The sequence below is a fragment of the Erinaceus europaeus genome, chromosome 4, assembly GCF_950295315.1.
Source record: "Erinaceus europaeus chromosome 4, mEriEur2.1, whole genome shotgun sequence".
NCBI classification, from domain to species: domain Eukaryota; kingdom Metazoa; phylum Chordata; class Mammalia; order Eulipotyphla; family Erinaceidae; genus Erinaceus; species Erinaceus europaeus.
This window is the reverse complement of record NC_080165.1, coordinates 148,610,520-148,632,208: the sequence shown is the minus strand read 5'-3', so window position 1 is coordinate 148,632,208 and position 21,689 is coordinate 148,610,520. Positions and strand designations below refer to the sequence as shown.

General features: G+C 36.2%; 1 protein-coding gene across 5 annotated transcripts in view; it reads left to right on the top strand.

The window, feature by feature from the left end:
• Positions 1 to 21,689, top strand: part of GRIK2 (glutamate ionotropic receptor kainate type subunit 2) — a 653,698-nt gene that overhangs the window by 238,025 nt on the left and 393,984 nt on the right. For all 5 annotated transcript variants that reach the window (XM_007523908.3, XM_007523909.2, XM_060190711.1 and 2 more), the window contains exons 2-3: positions 1,982 to 2,149; positions 5,831 to 6,088. In XM_007523908.3, the coding sequence (XP_007523970.1) occupies positions 1,982 to 2,149; positions 5,831 to 6,088 (426 nt within the window). The remainder of the gene's footprint in view (positions 1 to 1,981; positions 2,150 to 5,830; positions 6,089 to 21,689) is intronic.

Sequence of the window (21,689 nt, the reverse complement as noted above, 5' to 3'; positions counted from 1 at the left end):
TTTTCCTTTGATTGATTATTATTTGGAAGTTGCTAAGTCATTCCAAAATATAATTTCTCTCTTTTTGAGAAAACTCAGTTTGAGTCACTCACTCAACTTTACTTGGAAAATTTTTCTCTCCCCTCTCCCCTCCCCTCCCCTCCCCTCCTCTCCTCTCCTCTCCTCTCCTTTTTTCCTCTCCCCTCCCCTCTCCTCCCCTCCCCTCCTCTCCCCTCCCCTCCTCTCTTCCTTCCCTTCCCTTCCCTTCCCTCCCCTCCCCTCCCCTCCCCTCCCCTCCTCTCTTCCTTCCCTTCCCTTCCCTCCCCTCCCCTCCCCTCCCCTCCCCTCCCCTCCTCTCTTCCTTCCCTTCCCTTCCCTCCCCTCCCCTCCTCTCTTCCTTCCCTTCCCTTCCCTCCCCTCCCCTCCCATCCCGTCCCCTCCCTTCCCCTCCCCTCCCCTCTCCTCTCCTCTCTTTCTTTATCTTCCAACTCTGGTCTCAGCTTATTATAGAAATGTTGATTTGAAGGATTGTTGTCATAAAGATACATTCCCACACTTCTCTAGAATAAGCAGCAATACATTTCACACTTAATCTAACCCCAATTACTTTGTAGTGCTCCTCCATTCCTAGAAACTATTTTTTATGATTGGTATTTTGTTTTCTTCATTTCTGTCAATACTTGCCCTGCACATGTCAGGGGTTAGTAACTTTCTTTGCTTTAGTTAGTTAAGTGGGGCACTGTTACAGAGTACATTGTGTTTGTAAAGTTTGCATTAACTGGTCGTTCTCATGTTTTAATGTAGTTTTTAAACTCCGACTTTGGGCCAGTAAAAATTAACTATTAATTTTATTTAATTTAGAAAATGGTTTAGTTTCAGAAATTACAAATATTCTTTCCTTTCCTTTGTTATATTATTGCCACCTTGGTTATTGATGGGGCTTGGTGCCTGCACAAGGAATCTGTCATTCCCAGAGGCCATTTTTTACTTCCCCCTTTTTCTCTTTATATGCTAGGACAGAGAGAAGTTAAAAGAGTAGGAGAGAGGAAAAAAAAAAAAGCCAGTAGCATGCTTCACCACACATGAAGCTTTTCCTTTGCAGTTGGGGGTGTGCAGCTTGAACCCAGGTCCTTCCGCATGGTAATATGTGCATTCTACCAAGGGCAGCAATAACCAGCCCCACCTGGTTTTGAAGAAAATTGCTAGCGTATTGTAGAATAAGTGGGGCTTTCTTCAGCCAAGAATATATCTACTCACTTTGTGACAGCTTATTTATTTGTATGTGTGTTTGTTTTAGACAAAGAATTAGAGCTTGACAGTTAGGGAGACCACAGACCACAGAACTGAAGGTTCCTTTGATGCGGTGGGACCTGGTTTGATCCCCAGTTGCATACTTACGAAGCAGCGCACCATTCAGATGAGCTGGTGGGCCAGTCTGAATGTAAAAGCTTTGACTGAATTATTGTTCCTATACACAATACTTCTTGCAATTGTTGTTAAAGATTCAGGGAAACTTTATGTACTCCGTTAAGTGCCCCCTTCATGGCTGTCACTGTTCAGAGTGTTTAGCTATGATCTAAAATGTAACTTTTATGACAACTCTAGGCATATGAATAAATATTTGAGGCTTTTTAACTTATTAAGTTCCAAAATATTGCACTAAAGCATTTTGACCTCCGAGTTCATGGAGGGAAAAATTTGACATTTTTTTTCCCCAATGTTTATCCATCTCTTATCAGTCTGAAGGATGTTAGTTTAGAGTTGCTTGTGATTATTTGAGAAATGATGTTCACTGCCTAAGGAAAATACAAATACAATCAGATCCTAAAAGGACTTACTAAGGAACAAAAGGCAACAGCATCTTTACAATATATTGAGTTTTGTTGGTGATGCCCGATAGACATTTGCCAGTGTATATGCATACATAGGTAGTACAGAAAGCCTGAGACAGTTCCTATATTTTGTAAGAATTGTGTGATTCTTTTTTTTTTTTTTCTTTCAGGTGGTATTTTTGAGTATGTGGAATCAGGGCCAATGGGAGCTGAGGAACTTGCCTTCAGATTTGCTGTGAACACTATCAACAGAAACAGAACCTTGTTGCCCAATACCACACTTACTTATGACACCCAGAAGATAAACCTCTATGACAGTTTTGAGGCATCCAAGAAAGGTAATTGATCTATGTTTACTGGAATTTAGATTCCCGTGCATTCTGTCTTACAGGTAGCTTCCACTGAGGAATCTTGGCTGTGCAGGACTGGCAGTGCAGAGGTAGTTTGACATCTCCCTGAGATGTGTGCTAGTCTACCTAGCCTTCACAAGTTCCTTAAATCCCATGTACTTAATAAGTCATCAGGGATATGTTTGCTATTAGTTTCTTTCTAAATTCACATGCATTTTATAAGGAAAGGGAAAGTACAGAAGTTAAGCTTATAATCTGAAATGCAATCTGATTTGTGAACATTTTCCTATTAATTCCTCTGTTTTGTTACTAATATTTTCAAGAACCATAACACACACACACACACCTCCACCACCACCAGATTTTAGTAGGCTTTACAATTCAATCTTTAAAATTGTTTTTTCTGGGAGTTGGGCAGTCGTGCAGTGGGTTGAATGCACATGGCTCAAAGCGCAAGAACCAGCATAAGGATCCGGGTTCAAGCCTCCAGTTCCCCACCTGCAGGGGAATTGTTTCACAAGTGGTGAAGCAGGTCTGCAGGTGTCTGTCTGTCTCTCCCCCTCTCTGTCTTCCCCTCCTCTCTCCATTTCTCTCTGTCCTATCCAACAATGGCGACATCTATAGCAACAACGATAATAATTACAACAATAAAACAACAAAAAGGAATAATTAAATAAATATAAAAATTTATTTTTCTATTATATAGTATAACTCTTAAGCAATACAATAGCAATGAAAGATTTAATGGATTGAATTGCAAAACTTGATAAGGTCCACTTAATGTGAACATTTTTTTTATTATCAAAGATTTTCAACCAAACAAAACTCTCAGTTACTGAGGGCCAGGTGGTAGTGCACCTGGTTAAGCACATGTTACAATGTGCAAGGACCAGATTTGAGCCCTCAGGTCCCACTTACAGAGGAAATCAGGGATACAGGTGTCTCTCTGTCTCTCTCCATCTCTGTCTCCCCCTTCCCTCTTGATTTCTGGCTGTCTCTACCCAATAAATAAAGGTAATAAAAAAATGACTCGGTTTCCATATGTTTCAATATTCTTACTTAAGATACAGTCTTTTCTTTTGAATAGTTATCTTTTCTGTAATACAAATTAATTTTCATAGTATAGATTTTCTAAAAGTATCATTTGTTCCAAATGTGTGTTTTAAAACAATCTTTACTCAGTATTGCAAATTTTCCTTGATTAGCTAGATTAGTGATTGTGTAAATAATTATTCATCATTCTAATTTCATGTAGATTCCTTCTAAAATCACTAATAATACCTTTTAAGGAATAATTTTTGAGATGAAAATATACTTTTTTTACCCTCTCCCTAATGTTTATCAAAGTTTATATTCTACTTTAAATTTTAAATCCTATTTTTAAAGAACAAACTTTTTTTTTCACATTTTATACCTTGTCAATGTGATTAAGGTTGAAAAAGGGGGTAAAGGTTGTTGTGAAAAATGACATTTGTCATTATAATTGCAAAATAGGTTACTATAGTGCATTTCAAAAGCCACATAGTTCAATTCTACTTCCATTAGAAGAAGTTCTATTGCAGATGAAATAATTTAGGACAGAGACTCTAAAACATGAATTCAGTAAAATGCAATATTAATGGGTTTCTTAATGGTGACTTTAGCGGAGCCATGTGAAAAATAAAGGTTAAAATATTCCATAATAAACAAGTTATGGGAAACCTTAGCACATTCATAGGTCTTCAGCTCACTCAGTTTCTAAAATACTAAATAGAATTAAACACTTGGACACTTATTAAAAACCATTATCAGGAGTCAAGTCAATTAATCGACTTTGGTCTGACTCAAAAAGAACCTTATAGAACTTCCTCTGTAAGTGTCCTAAGGGTGCATGACATAGGCTGTATCTTGAAGCCCTTTGATTGCTGAACTTCAAGGCAACAGCTATATGTAGAAGGGTAATATCAAGGAGACAACTAATGTCTGTTTTACAGTCTTATGTGAGCTCTCTGTATATATTTAACTATAAGATGATATTAATGACAACCTATAATACATAAGGGGATTCTTAACTTTTAAAGTTTTTTTTTCAAGGAAGGTATAAAAATTAATGTTTACATTTTGACATTTATTTTATTTTTTATTTATAAAAAAAGAAATACTGACAAAAACCATAGGATAACAGGGGTACAACTCCACAGAATTTCCACCACCAGAACTCCATATCCCATCCCCTCCCCTGATAGCTTTCCTATTCTTTATCCCTCTGGGAGTAGGGACCCAAGGTCATTGTGGGGTGCAGAAGGTGGAAGGTCTGGCTTTTGTAACTGCTTCCCCGCTGAAAATGGGCATTGACGGGTCGATCCATACTCCCAGCCTGTCTCTCTCTTTCCCTAGTGGGGTGGGGCTCTGGGGAATCGGGGCTCTAGGACATATTGGTGGGGTCATCTGCCCAGGGAAATCCAGTTAGCATCATGGTAATCTGGAACCTGGTGGCTGAAAAAAGAGTTAAAACATAAAGCCAAACAAATTGTTGACTAGTCATGAACCTAAAGGCAAGACTATTGCAGATGAATATTTCGGTCATTTTATTTTATATGAATTTATAAATTTATATATTTTATATGAGTTTATATGATAGACACCTGCAGAACTGCTTCACCGCTTGTGAAGTGACTCCCTGCAGGTGGGGAGCCAGGGGCTCAAACCGGTCCTTGCACTTTGTGTCACCTGTGCTTAACCTGCTGTGCTACCACTCGAATTCCAGGAAAATGTTTTTTAAAAAGGTTTTTTTTTTTTTTGGCTTCCAGGGTTATTGCTGGGGCTCAGTGCCTGCACTATGAATCTACTGCACCTGGAGGCTATTTTTTCCCCTTTTGTTGCCCTTGGTATATATCAATGTAAATATATCATTGTTGTTAGATAAGACAGAGAGAAATGGAGAGAGGAGGGGAAGACAGAGAGGGGGAGAGAAAGACAGACACCTGCAGACCTGCTTCACCGCCTGTGAGCGACCCCCCTGCAGATGGGGAGCCGGGGGCTTGAACAGGGATTCTTTTATTTTCTTTTTTAATTTATAAAAAGGAAACACTGACAAAAACATAGGATAAGTGGGGTACAAGTCCCTACAGTTCCCACCACCAGAACTCCATATCCCATCCCCTACCCTGATAGCTTACCTGTTCTTTATCCCTCGGGGAGTATGGACCGGTATTCTTAAGCCAGACCTTGCACTTAGCACCATGTGCGCTTAACCTGCTGCACTACTGCCCGGCCCCCAGTAAAGTGGTTTTTAAGCTTTCTTGTTTGTAACTTATCCAAAACCTAGTGTTAAAAATATATCTCATTTAATATGTGTGAATTAAAATCCATATGAGTGAAAAATTCCAGGCACCAACATTTTTACTGATAAGAGAATTTCAATCAGTATTTTAAAAGAAGGAATCCACCTACTCAAAAATTATTTGGATCCTACTAAATTTTTGAAGAAGGTTAAAGAAAGTGGTTCTTTTTCAAATTGTGTTAAATGGAAAAGTGTCTCTCTGTGTAAGAATGCATCTATCATATTCAGGCCTCAAGCTCTTGGAGGAAAATCTTCTTGAGCTGTACAACACAGAACTTGCAGGCCTGGTACCTTATCTTCAGTCCTAAGTATCCGATATCATTGACAGATTTGTTTTTCCTTTTCAGCCTGTGATCAGCTGTCTCTGGGGGTAGCTGCTATTTTCGGGCCTTCACACAGTTCCTCAGCGAATGCTGTGCAGTCCATCTGCAATGCTCTGGGGGTTCCCCACATACAGACCCGCTGGAAGCACCAGGTGTCAGACAACAAAGACTCTTTTTATGTCAGTCTCTACCCAGACTTCTCTTCACTCAGCCGTGCCATTTTGGATTTGGTGCAGTTCTTCAAGTGGAAAACCGTCACCATTGTGTATGATGACAGCACTGGTAAGTAAGATCAGTACTCTTTCAGGCCAGGCTGAAAGTTCATTGGTCGTATTACGTTCTTTATTTAAGTTAACGGATAGAAAGGTATGGTAATCAAATATCATCACTAGTTTGAAACATCCAAAGAAGATCTAAAGTTTTTTTCCTCTTTATTTGTAAAATAAAAGCATTCTGTCAGGAGCAAGTAACATGAATTATAATGTTAGATAAAGGGTAGAGACAGGGAGTCGGGCTGTAGCGCAGCGGGTTAAGCGCAGGTGGCGCTAAGCTCAAGGACCGGAGTCAGGATCCCGGTTCGAGCCCCTGGCTCCCCACCTGCAGGCAGGTCCCTTCACAGGCGGTGAAGCAGGTCTGCAGGTGTCTGTCTTTCTCTCCCCCTCTCTGTCTTCCCCTCCTCTCTCCATTTCTCTCTGTCCTATCCAACAACAACGATATCAATAATAACTACAACAATAAAACAACAAGGGCAACAAAAGGGAATAAATAAATAAAATAAAATAAAATAAAAAATTTTAAAAAAAGGGTAGAGATAATGTGAGAGTGATATTTAAATCTTTATTTGAGAAAATGTATCCTATATTTAAGGGACGTTTCCTGAATTGAATTCTTTGGATTACCTGCCAATGAAACTAATGAAGAAATTTAGAATTTTGACTTGACGTTCTTCTAGCTGTTTACATGCATGAACTGTGGAGGAGAAGTAATAACTTAATCTGTATCATGAGTTAACCTTAAAAAGAAGTGTTTACCTCAATTTTGAGACTCTATGATACCTTTTGGTAATATTCAGTCTTGGGAACAGTTAATGTTTCAACACAGTTGAGAGGCTCAGAAAATATAATTTACCGAGGAGGACTTATTTCAGCATCTTCAGTGAATATTTTACTTGAGTTTTAGAAGGAGTTATGTTTTTATTTTATGATAGATGAATAGGTAGGTAGATACAAAGAAAGAAAGAAAGAAAGAAAGAAAGTAAGAAAGAAAGAAAATGAAAGAAAGAAAAGAAAAGAAAGAAAGAAAGAAAAATAAAGAGAAAGAAAGAAAGGTAGGTAGGTAGATAGATAGTCAGAACATTGCTTGATATGGTGTTAGGCATGAAAGCTGGGGCCCCAAGCAAGAAGAATGACCGGTCTGCTTGCTGTGAGATCTTGCCTGCTTTAATGAGTATTGTAATGAGCGACTTGTTGATGAGGTTGTATTTTATGATTACACACACACAGACACACACACACACACACACACACACACACACTACTTTCAGGTAACGGTTATAAACAAGCATCATAGAGAAATAGAAGTAAGTGGTATAATGTGTTAATTTTCCTAGAAAAATCATATTCCTTGGTTATTATATACCGAAGAAGGTTGCATTTCAGATACGTATCAATAGTACAAGTACTGATATTTAACTCGAGTGTGAAACTGCTTTACTCATGAACATTTTGACTCTAACTACATGTTTATATCAAAATTGAAATTTATTTGAATTTAAATTCTTTTTTAATGTTTATTTCCTTTTGTTGCCCTTGTTTTTTTTTTTTTAATCATTGTAGTTACTATTGTGGTTGTGTTGATGTCGTCGTTGTTGGATAGGACAGAGAGAAATGGAGAGAGGAGGGGAAGACAGAGAGGGGGAGAGAAAGACAGACACCTGCAGACCTGCTTCACCTCCTGTGAAGCGACTCCCCTGCAGGTGGGGAGCTGGGGTCTCAAACCAGGATCTTTACGCCTGTCCTTGCGCTCTGCGCCATGTGTGCTTAACCCGCTGCGCTACTGCCCGACCCCCTGAATTTAAATTCTTCTGAGGTAAGCTAGGAGCACATTTTGTGCATGCATGCAGTACATGTTTCTATAATTATGTGGAGAAATAAGTTTATAATCCAGTGAATTTGCCCATCAGCAAACTGACAGGAAGTATTCTAGAAAACAAGGAAAAGGGAGTTCCAAGGTTGGAAAAACAATGAAAAAATAATCTGAATAGCATTTTCATTTGAATGAGAAGGATTAAGTCCAAGTATAATTTAATAAGCTATTTTTATTTTTCGGTGTTAAAATTTTCCATGTTTATAAGTCATACTGTTATACATGCATAATGAAAATCCTTAGAAGCAGTGGAATTATCTTTAGATAATTATGTTTTATTCCAAGTTAGATATATTGAATTTATTATTTTTGCTTTATTCCCAAGTCATTAGTTTTTTTTGTCACTGATAAAGTTCTTTATGTTCAATTATTATGGTTGGTTCTATATGAATGGTTTCTCTAGTGTTGTATAATGTGACAGTGTAGGGTCCATGGTTAGAAATTGCATCACTTATGAATGATCATTAGTACAGATGTGTAAATGTGATCATACATGCACTGTAAATACACTGGTTATTTATTTCTCCTTTCCCTATTGGTATTATTTCCAATAAATTATGCCAAGATATCATATAACTGCAAATGGACATGAACACAAATTCATACACACTTGTACACACACACAGGTATATATATATATATATATATTATGCATTTATGCATTAATATATGACTGAGATTTTAAACTTATTTGTCTTAAAATTCATAGAACAAAGAAAGCTGGCAAATGCTGAAAATGCTTATGGATATAATATGATTTTACTATTCTTTTTTAAAAAATATTTATTCCTTTTTTGTTACCCTTGTTGTTTTATTATTGTAGTTATTATTGATGTCATTGTTGTTGGCTAGGACAGAGAGAAATGGAGAGAGGAGGGGAAGACAGAGAGGGGGAGAGAAAGACAGACACCTGCAGACCTGCTTCACCGCCTGTGAAGCGACTCCCCTGCAGGTGGGGAGCTGGGGTCTCAAACCTGGATCCTTATGGGGGTCCTGTGCTTTGCACCACGCGCTCCCGCGTGACTTCCTGATTTCACTATTCCAACTAGTCTATCATGTGTGTCTTTATGTGTGACTTTTATTTCATAGCTGCGGTTCTTGATTGTAAAAGCAGATGATGACATTTGTGAATAGGGTCATCTAGGAATTTCATAATGTATCACATACTGCTCACATTTTGTTTTAAGACATATTATAGACTTTATATTAGTGAGGCAAACAAAAATATATCACTAGTTAATGAAAAGTATATATTTTAGTGGTCCGGGAGGTGGCGCAGTGGATAAAGCATTGGATTCTCAACCATGAGGTCCTGAGTTCTATCCCCGGTTGCACATGTACCAGAGTGATGTCTGGTTCTTTCTCTCCTCCTATCTTTTTTCATGAAGAAGAACAGAAAGGAAAACTCAAATCAGGATTTGACTGAATTTGGAGTAAGGCACCAAAGTAAAAACGCTGGGTTGAGGGTGAGGGTGGATGCTGGGCTTTGTGGCGTGGGGGTGGGGGAGGAAATGGGAGGGTGGGATGGGACACAGTCTTTTGGTGGTGGGAATGGTGTTTATGTACACTCCGATTAATTTGTAGTTATATAAATGACTATTTAATTAATATGAGAGTAAAAAGTAAAAATAAATAAAAAGAAAGTATATATTTCATTCAGATTAAATTTATCGAATAGTTTATATTGCTACTAAAAAGTAGTTTTACCACTCTTAACCACTTTGAAGGTGATTCTTGAAGATTCAAAAGGCTTTTAATTATTTATTAATGGAAGTTATATTAATTACAGATTTATGTGTAGAGTGGGTAAATCTTAAAAATCCTCTGAAGGGAAAAAAGCTTCTTAATGATATATTTTATAAAATATTTAATAAAACAAATTTTGAGTAGGTATCTGCTGTGTTGGTACAATTACAGATATACCTATCCAGTAAGAGAAAGTGCTGATCTTATATAAGCTACCAGTTTCTATTTGTGGTTATATTGTGTATACTTTATTACTATTTGGAACACTCTAGTTGCATTTGTGTCTATTCCTAGTCATTTTTTAACTTAACATGATATTTTTATGCTATATCTAGCATGCTTTAGAATAGTTCTCTTTGTGATGTATTCGTAAGTATGTGGACATAGACTGGTCTTTGTACTATTAGGTGTTTTTGAAAGACTTAAAATAGCATTCTTTTTCTTTTTCAAAATTTTATTAGTGATTTAGTAATACTTTACAAGATCATAAGGTAACAGGAGTATAGTTCGACACCACACCCACCACTAGAGTTCTTTGCTATCCCATGCCCCACCCAGGTCATCATCTTTCTGCCAAGGATAAGCATCAGGATTTTTACAAAATCTGAGCAACTGTTTGGGTATTATTTAATTTTTATCAAACTCATGTGTTTCAGTTGTTTATATTGCACATATGAGCAAAACCACCCAGTAGCTGACTTTCAGAGATAAGCATCAGGATTTTTACAAAATCTGAGCAACTATTTGGTTATTATTTAATTTTTAGCAAACTCAAGTGTTTCAGTTGTTTATATTGCACATATGAGCAAAACCACCCAGTAGCTGACTTTCAGAGATATGCAGGTCATCTGGTAACAGATGTAAACTATAGCAACAAGAGTCCTTGTCCACAAAAACCAAATTAAAGAACCTCCATGCATTACATATGATAATAAACATGAGAAAAACCAAAAAACATATACGATTAAAAGTTACTAGAGAAGAAATGACATCATTTAAACATTCATGAGCGCTGGTGTATATCTAGGTTTTGAGGTTTTGTTAAGAAGTGTACCACCCAGAATGGAATTAAGGAGTCCTATGAGCTAAGAAAAGTCTCACCAGAGTAATGAAGCTGAAGGGTTGACATTCCACGCCTGACATCTCTGGACACAATCCGAAGTGAAACATGCCGAGGTGGTAATGGTTGCATTGATTAGACTGGGATCAGCAGATGCAGTATCAGTTGGTATGAACTGAGATAAGCATGCAGGAAAATGAGCCCTACCCTAGAGGTTCCAGGACTGGGAGAAATATGGGCTTTATAGAGACAGGGGAAGGAGGTCTGGTGGTGGGAATTGTGGGAAGTTGTACCCCTCTTATCTTATGGTTTTGTCAATGTTTCCTTTTTATAAATAAAAAATAAAAAAAACTTCAAATTGATAATCAGATTGAATTTAAAAAATTATTTATTTAAAAAAGAAGACACTAACAAAACCATGGGATAAGAGGGGTACAACTCCACACAATTCCCACCACCAGCTCTCCATATCCCGTCCCCTCCCCTGATAGCTTTGGAATTTATTTTTGTATTTGGTGAAATATAGTGGTTCAGTTTCATTCTTCTTCATGTTTCAACCCATTTTTTCCAACACCATTTGTTGAAGAGACTCTGCTTTTCCCATTTAATATTCTGGGCACCTTTGTCAAAGATCAGATGTCCATAGATGTAGGGGTTTACTTCTGGGCTCTCAATTCTATTCCATTGGTCAGTATGTCTATTCATGCTCAGTAATAAGCAGCTTTGATGATAATGGCCCTATAATACAATTTGAGATCTGGGAATGTAATGCCTCCAGTTCTGTTCTTCTCAAGATTGTTTTGGCAATTCTAGGTCTTTTCTGGTTGCAGATAAACATTTGTAGCATTTGTTCTATTATCCTATAGAATGTGGTTGGGATCTTGATGGGGATAACACTAAATTTATAGATGGCTCTGGGTAGTATATTCATTTTGATGATGTTAATTCTTCCAACCCATGAACATGGAATATCTTTTCACATCTTTGTGTCTTGGTTCTTATTATTGTTGTTATGGATGTCATTACTGTTGGATAGGACAGAGAAAAATGAAGAGAGGAGGGGAAGACAGAGGGGGAGAGAAAGACACCTGCAGACCTGCTTCACCACTTGTGAAGCTATTTCCCTGCTGGTGGGGAGCTGGGGGCTGGAACTGGCATCCTTAGGCTGGTCCTTGCATGCCCCTCACCTTGTTGAGAGTTAAACTGTTCGCTGTTTCTTCCTCTGCTTCTTCCTTCTCTTCCTCTCCCTCCTCTTTCCTCACCATCATCTCCTTTTTTTTGTTCAGCTTTGTAATTTAGTGATTTCTTTAAAAGTATTAGTGATTTAATATTGATTTACAACATTGTAAGATAATAGGGGTATCATTCCATATGGTTGCTACCCCCAGAGCTCTGTGTCTCCATGCCTTCCACTGGAAGCTGTACTAGTTCTCCCACAGTCACCAATATGGACTGATGTATATATACACTTAGAATTAGTCCAGGTTTTCAGTGGTCCTGCCTTCGCTTCCTTTTTAAAAATTTTTCAGCTTTCTATTAGTGATTTAATAGTGATTAACAAGATGTAAGGTAACCGGGGTACAGCTCCACATAGTTCCCATGTTGAGTTCGTCTCCCATCCCCTCAATTGGAAGCTTACTTATTCTTTATCCCTCTGGGAATATTCTTTATAGGGTGCAGAATGTGGGAGTTTGGGCTTCTGTAATTGCTTCACTGCTGAACCTGGATGTTGGCAGGTTTTTGGCAGACTGTTTATATCTTTCCCTAGTGGGTGAGGACTCTGGAGAGGTGAGACTCAGGGAAGTCAGGTTGGCGTCATAGTAGCTTCTGTAACTTGGTGGCTGAAAGATAGTAAGATATAAAGCAGGGAAATTTGTTTGATAAACAGAAACCCAAAGGTATGAATAGAGCAAATGAAATTAATATTGTTTTAAAGAAGAAGCTGAGAAGTCTATTTTAGGTATTTTCCAAGGGGCCTATGACTTTAGTAATCATTGCCTGAGCTTGACATGTAAGTGATCTAAAAATATTATCTGGGAAGATGTTGTCATTCAAGTGAAATTTGAATGATAGCATTCAGTATAAAGAGTTTATTAAATTCCCAAATGATCAAGATGACTTTATTTTATCATGTGGGAAGAAATCTGACTACACATAGAACTATGAGCTGAAACTAAAAAAAAAAAAAAAAAAAAAAATTGGCACCATATCTTACAAGCTAAATATAATTGACTCCATTATGGTTTTGAGTATCTACTCCTCCCTTATTGCAAGACACACTGTGCCATTTTATTCACTCATTTCTTTTTTTTTTTTTTTTGCCCTTCCAGGTTTTTTAAATTATGTATGCCATTCCTCCCATTTATATACATTTCTATTTTGTTGTGTTGCCCAGTTTGATAGTTTGATACATGATAATTATACTTTCATCCTGTCTTTGTTCCCACCCTTAAAGCAGATGGGATGAGAGATGAGATATAGTGCTGGAGTAGGGGAAATTCTTAGAATGATGTTAACAGGAGCTGTTTATTTTTTATGATAATTAGCATTTGTTGTTGCCGCGCATGAATGCTTTTAAACACCCTGAAAGTCTGTTATAGCTTTGAATGATGTCCAAAAACGATGGAGAAGAATTGGATTCAGACACAAAGCTGTGTTTCTGTCAGTCATTTCGGAACATATGATTCATTTTCAATATAAACTAAAAATAAGTTGGATGACTGTCAGCTTGTAAGCAATTCCAAGATAAGTTGTGAATATTTGCTTTAAAAATCCCTGTGTTTCATCATTGTTTATAGATCAGCAGTCCATTAAGGAAGAGATCTGTACTGGTAAACAGAACCTGAGCTTCCAGTCTAGTTTGACTGTTAAGTGACTGTATAACTTGGAAAAAAAAGAAGGAAATGGAAAGGACTCCTGAACGGATCTATAATATACTAGACATTATGATAGTTGCTGTAATATGTTATTTTGTTTAATCATCAGAACCATTTCATGAGTCATACTTGCTCTAGTGCCTGGCTCATCTGCCCTGAACTCTGCTTTGTTCCCTTCCTTTTATTAAACTCACAGTCAAGTCCTAACCATCACTGATTCTGCATCTCTATGATTTCTCAAGCCTATTCATTTCTCCCACTCTCTCCACCTCTCCTTATATTGAGATCACCATCATTTCTCACCGGGATTATTATCAATAGCCTCCTCATTGGTCGTTCTTCAAAAATACATCTACTAATCTAGTTTCCACAGTGCATTAGAGATTTTTTTTTTATTTAAAGAAAGTGTTTCATTTCATTCTCCTCCTAATAGCTTCCCATTGTGCAGAGGATAATGCCGATTTTTTTTTTAACTGAAAATGCCTTATAAAACATGGCATGATAGAGTCTCTGTATCTTTTAAATGACATCAGAGTCTAAGTTTTGGCTTACGTGTTTCAAATTGAGTCATTAAATTTTCTTCAGTTGCTGACAGTGCTATAGTCTGTCTTCCTGGAAATCTCTCATTTGGACCTGTAGTCCACTAAGAGCATCTACACGTGCATGTTGTATGTGTGTTCTGGCTAATGCGTCACAAAGAATGAATGCCTTGACCACAGCTCTAAGCCTGGGACAGGTCTCTCTCAATGTATCCTCACAATTGTACTCCATGAGTGTGTCCTCAACATTCATTTGCCTTTTCTTGGCTTTATTTTCATTTGGGTCAAATACACATTTGAGTAGGGTGGATTTTCAGACTGCTTAATATTCTGTAACCAGATTCCAGATAGTACCTGATTCATGGAAGTGCCTTAATAAACGCTTAAGGGATGGGTGCATAAATAGATACTTTCATAGTCATTGTTCGGATAAAGGAATCCTAATGGATTAAATAATTCACCCACGATCAATTTAGGGTTGGTAGTTTTTTAGTATTGGTCATTGAATAAATATTATAGATTCAACAATCATTTCTACATATATACTTATATAATTGTGTACATGGTTTTATCCTATCATTTCAAAATTTTTTATAAGAATGCTAGTGAATTATACTTTTATCTGGAGTAGAATGTAAGCATGTATTTACTGATTGATTTATTTGAACAATATATATCAGCTACTACCTGGATAACACATGCTACCTCAAGCATAAGAGATGATCAGCAGTGATATGGATGAAATTTTTACTCTCTTCATGAGCTCAGGATAAAATGAGATGGAAATAAAACATGCGAGCAAGGCATTCTTCTGGCAACAAGTGCAGATTAAGACTGGAAAGCAATATTAAGACAATATTGAGAAAGCCCAAGAGAAGTATGTTGTAAATTCCAGGTAAAAGCAGAGGAGAGCATTAGAGATGTATCATCACCCAATTGTCTTAAGGAACAAATAGAATTGCTTTGACCAAAGTGTGGGCCATGAGAGCAACAGGTGTTAATGAGACAGTGTTTAAGGGATCTGATTTGTCAGGGATCTAAAAGGGTGTCATCCTATTCTGAGCATAAGAAACAAGGAGAATATTAAGAGAAACAAGGAGAAAATAAGAGACAAAAGACTTGCATAGAGAAATTGAAAACAAACAAACAGTTTACTAACTACTCTGAATTTTGTTCCTTATCTGATATCTTGCCACAAGATCAACATGCTTATAGTAAAGAACAGAAATATCTGTAATTTTATGAACCTGCTGTTCACACCATCGAGTGTCTTAAGGATGGTCATATACCTACTTACTTTCTTTCCCAGAAACTCATAGGAACACAAACGCACATACACACATACTCAACAAGGTAGACTGTCTTGGATGTCAGGACATTCTGCATTGAAATTTTGTGTAATTTTTATCAAGCTGATTGTCCTGAAAGGCCTGAGTTGATGCATTTGTGAATTATAGGGAATACTGGATTCAGTGAATTGTTGTCAAGAAGAATGAAACACGTAAAGTACTTCATAGACTATCCATAGCACAGTAGCTTAAAATTATAAAGATATAGATCATTTATTAAATTATTATATATGATAAAGGGACATAATCGATATCAGTTTGAATATGAGCAGGTTTAGATACAGAAAATTGAGATTATTTCACTAAGCTACATTGCATGTAGATAATGATCTGGGTTTTGACTATCCTCATTTAATTCACCATCCACTCTGTGAAATACTATGATAAGATGTTAACTGCTTTGTTTAGGTTCATTTTTTTTTACAAAGTCATGAATATTTTGTTTTATTTTAATTTTTATTTATAAAATGGAAATATTGAGAAGACTATAGGATAGGAAGGGTATAATTCCATACAACTCCCACCACTAAAACTCCGTGTACCATCCCTTCCCTATTCTTTATCCCTCTGGGAGTATGGTCCCAGGATCATTATAGGGTGCAGAAGGTGGATGGTCTGGCTTCTGTAATTGCTTCTCCACTGAACATGGGCATTAGCAAGTCGATCCATACTCCCAGTGTCTAGGCTCATGTTATTGCCATTTTTTAAACATAGAAATGACACAGTAAATGGTTTTTGGAAAAGGCAGTCTGAGGACAATTTGGAGACAGTTGAAGCTAATGAGATAGAGTAAAAGGAAGATCAGAAACGAGAATTTCTGAACTCACCAAGCTGAAAAAGGATGCCAATCTCAAGGAGTTTCTATAGGATGCTGTTAAGGTGGTTAATTTTAGGAAGGTTGCAGTGATTAAGCAAATAAATAAAGGGGAAGTTTCATGCAAGCAGAGAAGACATGAATTACTTCTGTAAAATCGTCAATTATTAAGACTTATTTTGAACCCATGTTTAACTAGGATAAGATAATTCAATATGGTATGTTAATATGAAAATATAGCTTCCTAAAAGACTCTAATTTTGAATAATATAACAACTTAGTATTGTACAACATATAACCAATTAATTTCAATTTTATTTTAGAGAATGGAGTAATTTGGATCTAAGATGATTATATGTTGCATGTTTTAAGTACAAAGCATCAAGTTCTCTAATTCCAAGTAGAAATACAATTAGCAATTACAAGTTGAACCTAATTATTTGGATATGGTTGATTACATAGCTTGGTATATTCATGTTTCCACAAAGTTGATTTTTCTTGAGTATAGTCATATTATTCCTATTTAAACCAGTATAGAAATTATTTGGAATATAAAGACTTGCGTTATGACTACATGTAGTGAATATTTTAAGCATACAGAACTAGTCATTTCTCTAATTCAAAAAAATTAAGCACATGCCAACACCAAGTTATAAAGATAATTTTTTAAATTTCTTTATTGGGGAATTAATGTTTTACATTCAACAGTAAATACAATCGTTTGTACATGCATAGCGTTTCCCAGTTTTCCATATAACAATACAACCCCCACTAGGTCCTCTGTCATCTTTCTTGGATCTGTATTCTCCCCAGCCACCCGCCCCAGAGTCTTTTACTTTGTTGCAGTACACCAAATATAAAAATAAAATTTTAATTTAAATTATCACACAATCCTTATTTCTACAGATAGTGAAATATCAAATACATTAGTAGGTCTAAAGAAATACAATAAACAAGTCATGTACCAGACTTCAGTGATCAGTGATAATTGCCTGAGTTGATAGACTGAAAGAGAATATATGTCATAAAGTGAAAATGAATTTTCAAGTGATGGCCAGCTACTAACCATTTTCTTAAGGTTGACTCTTGGCTATACTGTAATGACTCTTTTGGTAGTTACACTTCCCTTATCCTTTTCTTGTTCTTGTCTGTCTCCCTCTCTCTGTAGCACAATGAGGGAGATGGTACTTAACATGATCTTTCTGGTAGCCTAGCAATTTGACCACTCCTTCTGTAAGCATAAAGCAAAAATATCTTTGGCTTCAGCTTCTTTTAAAATTTTATTTATTTTAGTTTGATGGGAAAGAGACACAGAGAAAGACAGAGACCGAAGCACTGAGGAAGATTAAGCCTAAAACCTCAGAGACTCAGGCCTTAGTCTTTTGCATAACCATTATGCTGTCGCCTATCCCTGCTTTAGTTTCTGCATCATCACTTGTTTTCTCCTGACTCCATCTCTTCAGCCATTTGTTTCTGTCCTCATACTGTTAAACTCTTTTTTTCCCCCATGATTATAAAGAGCTGATGTTCCCAGTTTTATTTCTAGTCTTGTTATTTTGCTCCCTTCTCTGATTCTCTCTAACGCCTTTCATCTGATCTACGCCACTCTGTCTATAGTCCTCAGAGCTAACAGTGTGCCACCACCTGGCCCCTTCAGGCGATTTTTTTTCATTGCTTTTTTTCTAGTTTATCAGGGGATTAATCTGGACAAGTTCTGACTCTTTAGCCGCATGCCCGGAAATCCCCTTTCCTGACTCTTTAAGTGTGTGGATTGCTAATTCTTTGTTGTTGTTGTTGTTGTTGTTAGTTAAAACTTTATTTTTATTTCCATTTATAAAGAAGGAAACACTGACAAAAAAAAAAAAAAAAAAAGACAAGAGGGGCACAACTCCACACAGTTCTCATCACTCCATATCCCATCCCATCCCATCCCATCCCATCCCATCCCATCCCATCCCATCCCATCCCATCCCATCCCATCCCATCCCATCCCATCCCATCCCATCCCATCCCATCCCATCCCATCCCATCCCATCCCATCCCATCCCATCCCATCCCATCCCCTAATAGCTTTCCTATTCTTTATCCCTCTGGGAGTATGGACCCAGGGTCATTGTGGGATGCAGAAGGTGGAAGGTCTGGCTTCTGTAATTGCTTCTCCGCTGAACATGGGTGTTGGTAGGTCAATCCATGCTCCCAGCCAGTCTCTCTCTCTTTCCATAGTGAGGCAGGGTTCTGGGGAAGCGGGGCTCCAGTACACACTGGTGGAGTCATCTGTCCAGGGAAGTCGGTTGGCATCATGGCATGGCATGGATTGATAATTCTACCCTTCATATGTATGGTGCAATTATAATTTGTATAGGAAATGCAAAGAAGTGACTTTTTCAATATGAACTTCAGTTATCAGAAGAGATCTGATCTATAGCTGTCAATGTATATTTAAGTCATTAAAAAATAAATGTATATTGAAGCAGTGCTATTAGCCCTATTCCCAATGTCTTATCTTGTAGATATGCTGGGCATGGTTTGACAGTTTTTCTTTGTAATAATATAAGTTCCAGAGGGATTATGATTTTGTTGGTCTAAAGACCACATGTTTAAAACCATTCTTCCAACTAAGTTTCACTGATCTATCATATTTAATGTGAAAACTTTCATAATTTGATAAACAATTGATGGCAAATCAAACATGTCAATGCAATACATTCATGTATAAAAATTAAAAATATTATATGAATTTAGAATAACTGATATTAGGCTAGTAAAATTTTCATTCATCCATAAAAATATTAGAACCATGTAGAGCACCGAACAAAGACAGAGGCTGAAGAGAACCTTGGAGTCATGTTGAGTCATGATGGAAAAAGACCCAGGTTGGGCAGAGAACTTTCATGTGGAGATGAGAGATTGTACCCATATGTCACCCACAATACTGTAAGACATTAATCCCTCAATAAAGGTAATAAGAAGGGAAAATACTAATATATTTTTGGTTGACTGAACTCCCACAAGTTCTAATTCTGCTATACAAATTCTAATTCTACTATATATTCTTGTCCTTGTAATACTTAAGAAGTTTTTATTTAGTTTAATATGGAGAAAGAACATTACAATGCAAATTTACTAAATATGGCCAAGTATAAAAAGATTTAGAACAGTATTGCGCTGATATGTTTTTATAATATCTATTTTGTAAATGTGCTAATAGCTGCACTTTTTAATTTAAATTTATAGAATTTCCCGAGTGTTCTAATTGCATGATTAATAATTCTGCTTTGTAATTTAAGCATTTAAAGGAATCTGTTCTATTTCCACAATGAACTTTTTATCCTTTTATCCAATTTAAATAATTGGGTTGACATTAAAGATAGAAAATTAAGTTAGCTCTTGAAGACTTAACAGTAAATTGTTAATTACTCAATTAATTACACAGTGAGAAATGACAAGCGCTAATTCCCTTTTCTAAGTATGGATGAAGGTTAGAAAGCTATGTTAATGGCATATTGAGAAACTGAGTAAATGATACATTTTTTTTCCTTTGAAATGCCATCATATGATTTTGGAAACACAACCAGGGACTGTTTCTGATTTGAATGTAATCTTTAAGCATCATTTCAACTGTTTTTAAGGGGAACTGTGCCTATTATAAACTAAGAAATAATGTGGTTCTCAATAGCAAACAAATAATCCAATTAAACAAGAAGCAGAGATCAGAATAAACTTTTTTCCTAGAGAAAACATTAAAATAACTAAAGGACACAGGACATTTAGCATAGGAAACACCACCATTAAGAAAATCAAAATTTAAACCTACTAGAAAGGCTATCATAGAAAAATATAAATATTGTGAGAAATAAATATTGATGAGAATGTAAAGAAAGGAAAATATATCCAGTGAAAGTGAAATCAGGATCTCAAAGTGGTATCGGCACTTTTTGCTCATGGTATCATAATTCACAGTGACAAAGATACTGAAAAAAGTCTTGTGTTTGTCTGTGGATTGATGAAGAAAGATGAGCTACACACACACACACACACACACACACTTAAATATGAATAATATTCTGTTACACAAAAGAAGTGAATTCTGACATTTATTACAATGTGTATAGAAATTGAGGGCATTAAAATGGGTAAGATATATCATAAAGCATTGTAAAATGTACAACTTAAAAAAATACACAGAAACAGTAGAGTGGTGATCACCAGTGGTTTATTGTCATAGTAAATGGGGTGATATTTGTCAAAGGGTATTAACTTTCATTTTTAAGACAAGTACAACGTGGTTGTGAAGTACAACGTGGTTACCATTGCTGAAGAAACTGTTTTATTTTTGAAGCTGATATAAAAGTAAATCATAAATGAAAATGGTATTTATGTGAAGTGATGACAGCATTAACTAATCTGTTGTAGTGATTATTTTGTAGTTATATATACATATTTCTTCATTTGTTGTACACTTTAAACTTACACAAAGTTATGTATCACTCATATTTCAATAAACTTTGGGATAAATAGAAAGACAAATGTTTTTGCATTTATCTGTTTAAAGAAGCCAAATTTAAAATACTTCCAAACACTGCTCAGGTCTTAATTTTTATACTATTGACAAAGTTTTCCTTGGCCTTTAATCTCTAACAAAGAATAGAGAATATTCATAGAAACTACTAGCAAATTGGAGGTAGGCACAATGTTGTTGTTGGTATTTTTTTTCTATCTAAATAGTGATTCTTGAAAGTCATATTATTTGGTAGAGTAAATATAAATTACTCAAGTCAAATTTTATTTATACCAGGACATTTTTCATATTATTTACAAAATTTTGTCTGTATTCTTCTCAGTGTCACCTCATTTACTATGGTGTTTCATTATTTAGCCAATTAGTACAAGCTTTAATAGATTTGTAGAGCTGACAACATTATTTATAACTTGACTACTTATAGTTTAGAGATAAGACATTTGTGTAGTGTTTAGTTTTTGTGTTTTAAAGTACCATGCTATTAAACCCAGATTAAATAATCAATTGTGGTAATTATATATAAAATATACTCTTTTCACCACTCTTAACTCTATAATTTAGTACTAAATATTCTCACATTGTTATACGACTAATAACTACAACTTTTTACTTTTTCCAAACCGAACTTGTGCATTCACCATATGACAATTCACCCTTTCAACTTTATCCTTGTTACCATCATTATACTTGCTCTTACAAGTTTGACAACTTCAGATACTCAAATAAATAAATTACGTAGTAGCGGTCTTTCCGTGCCTGGCCTACTTTATGTAGAATAATGTTAAATTTTATCAGTGTTGTAGCATGTGGTGTAGTTTCCCCCTTTTCTTTTTTC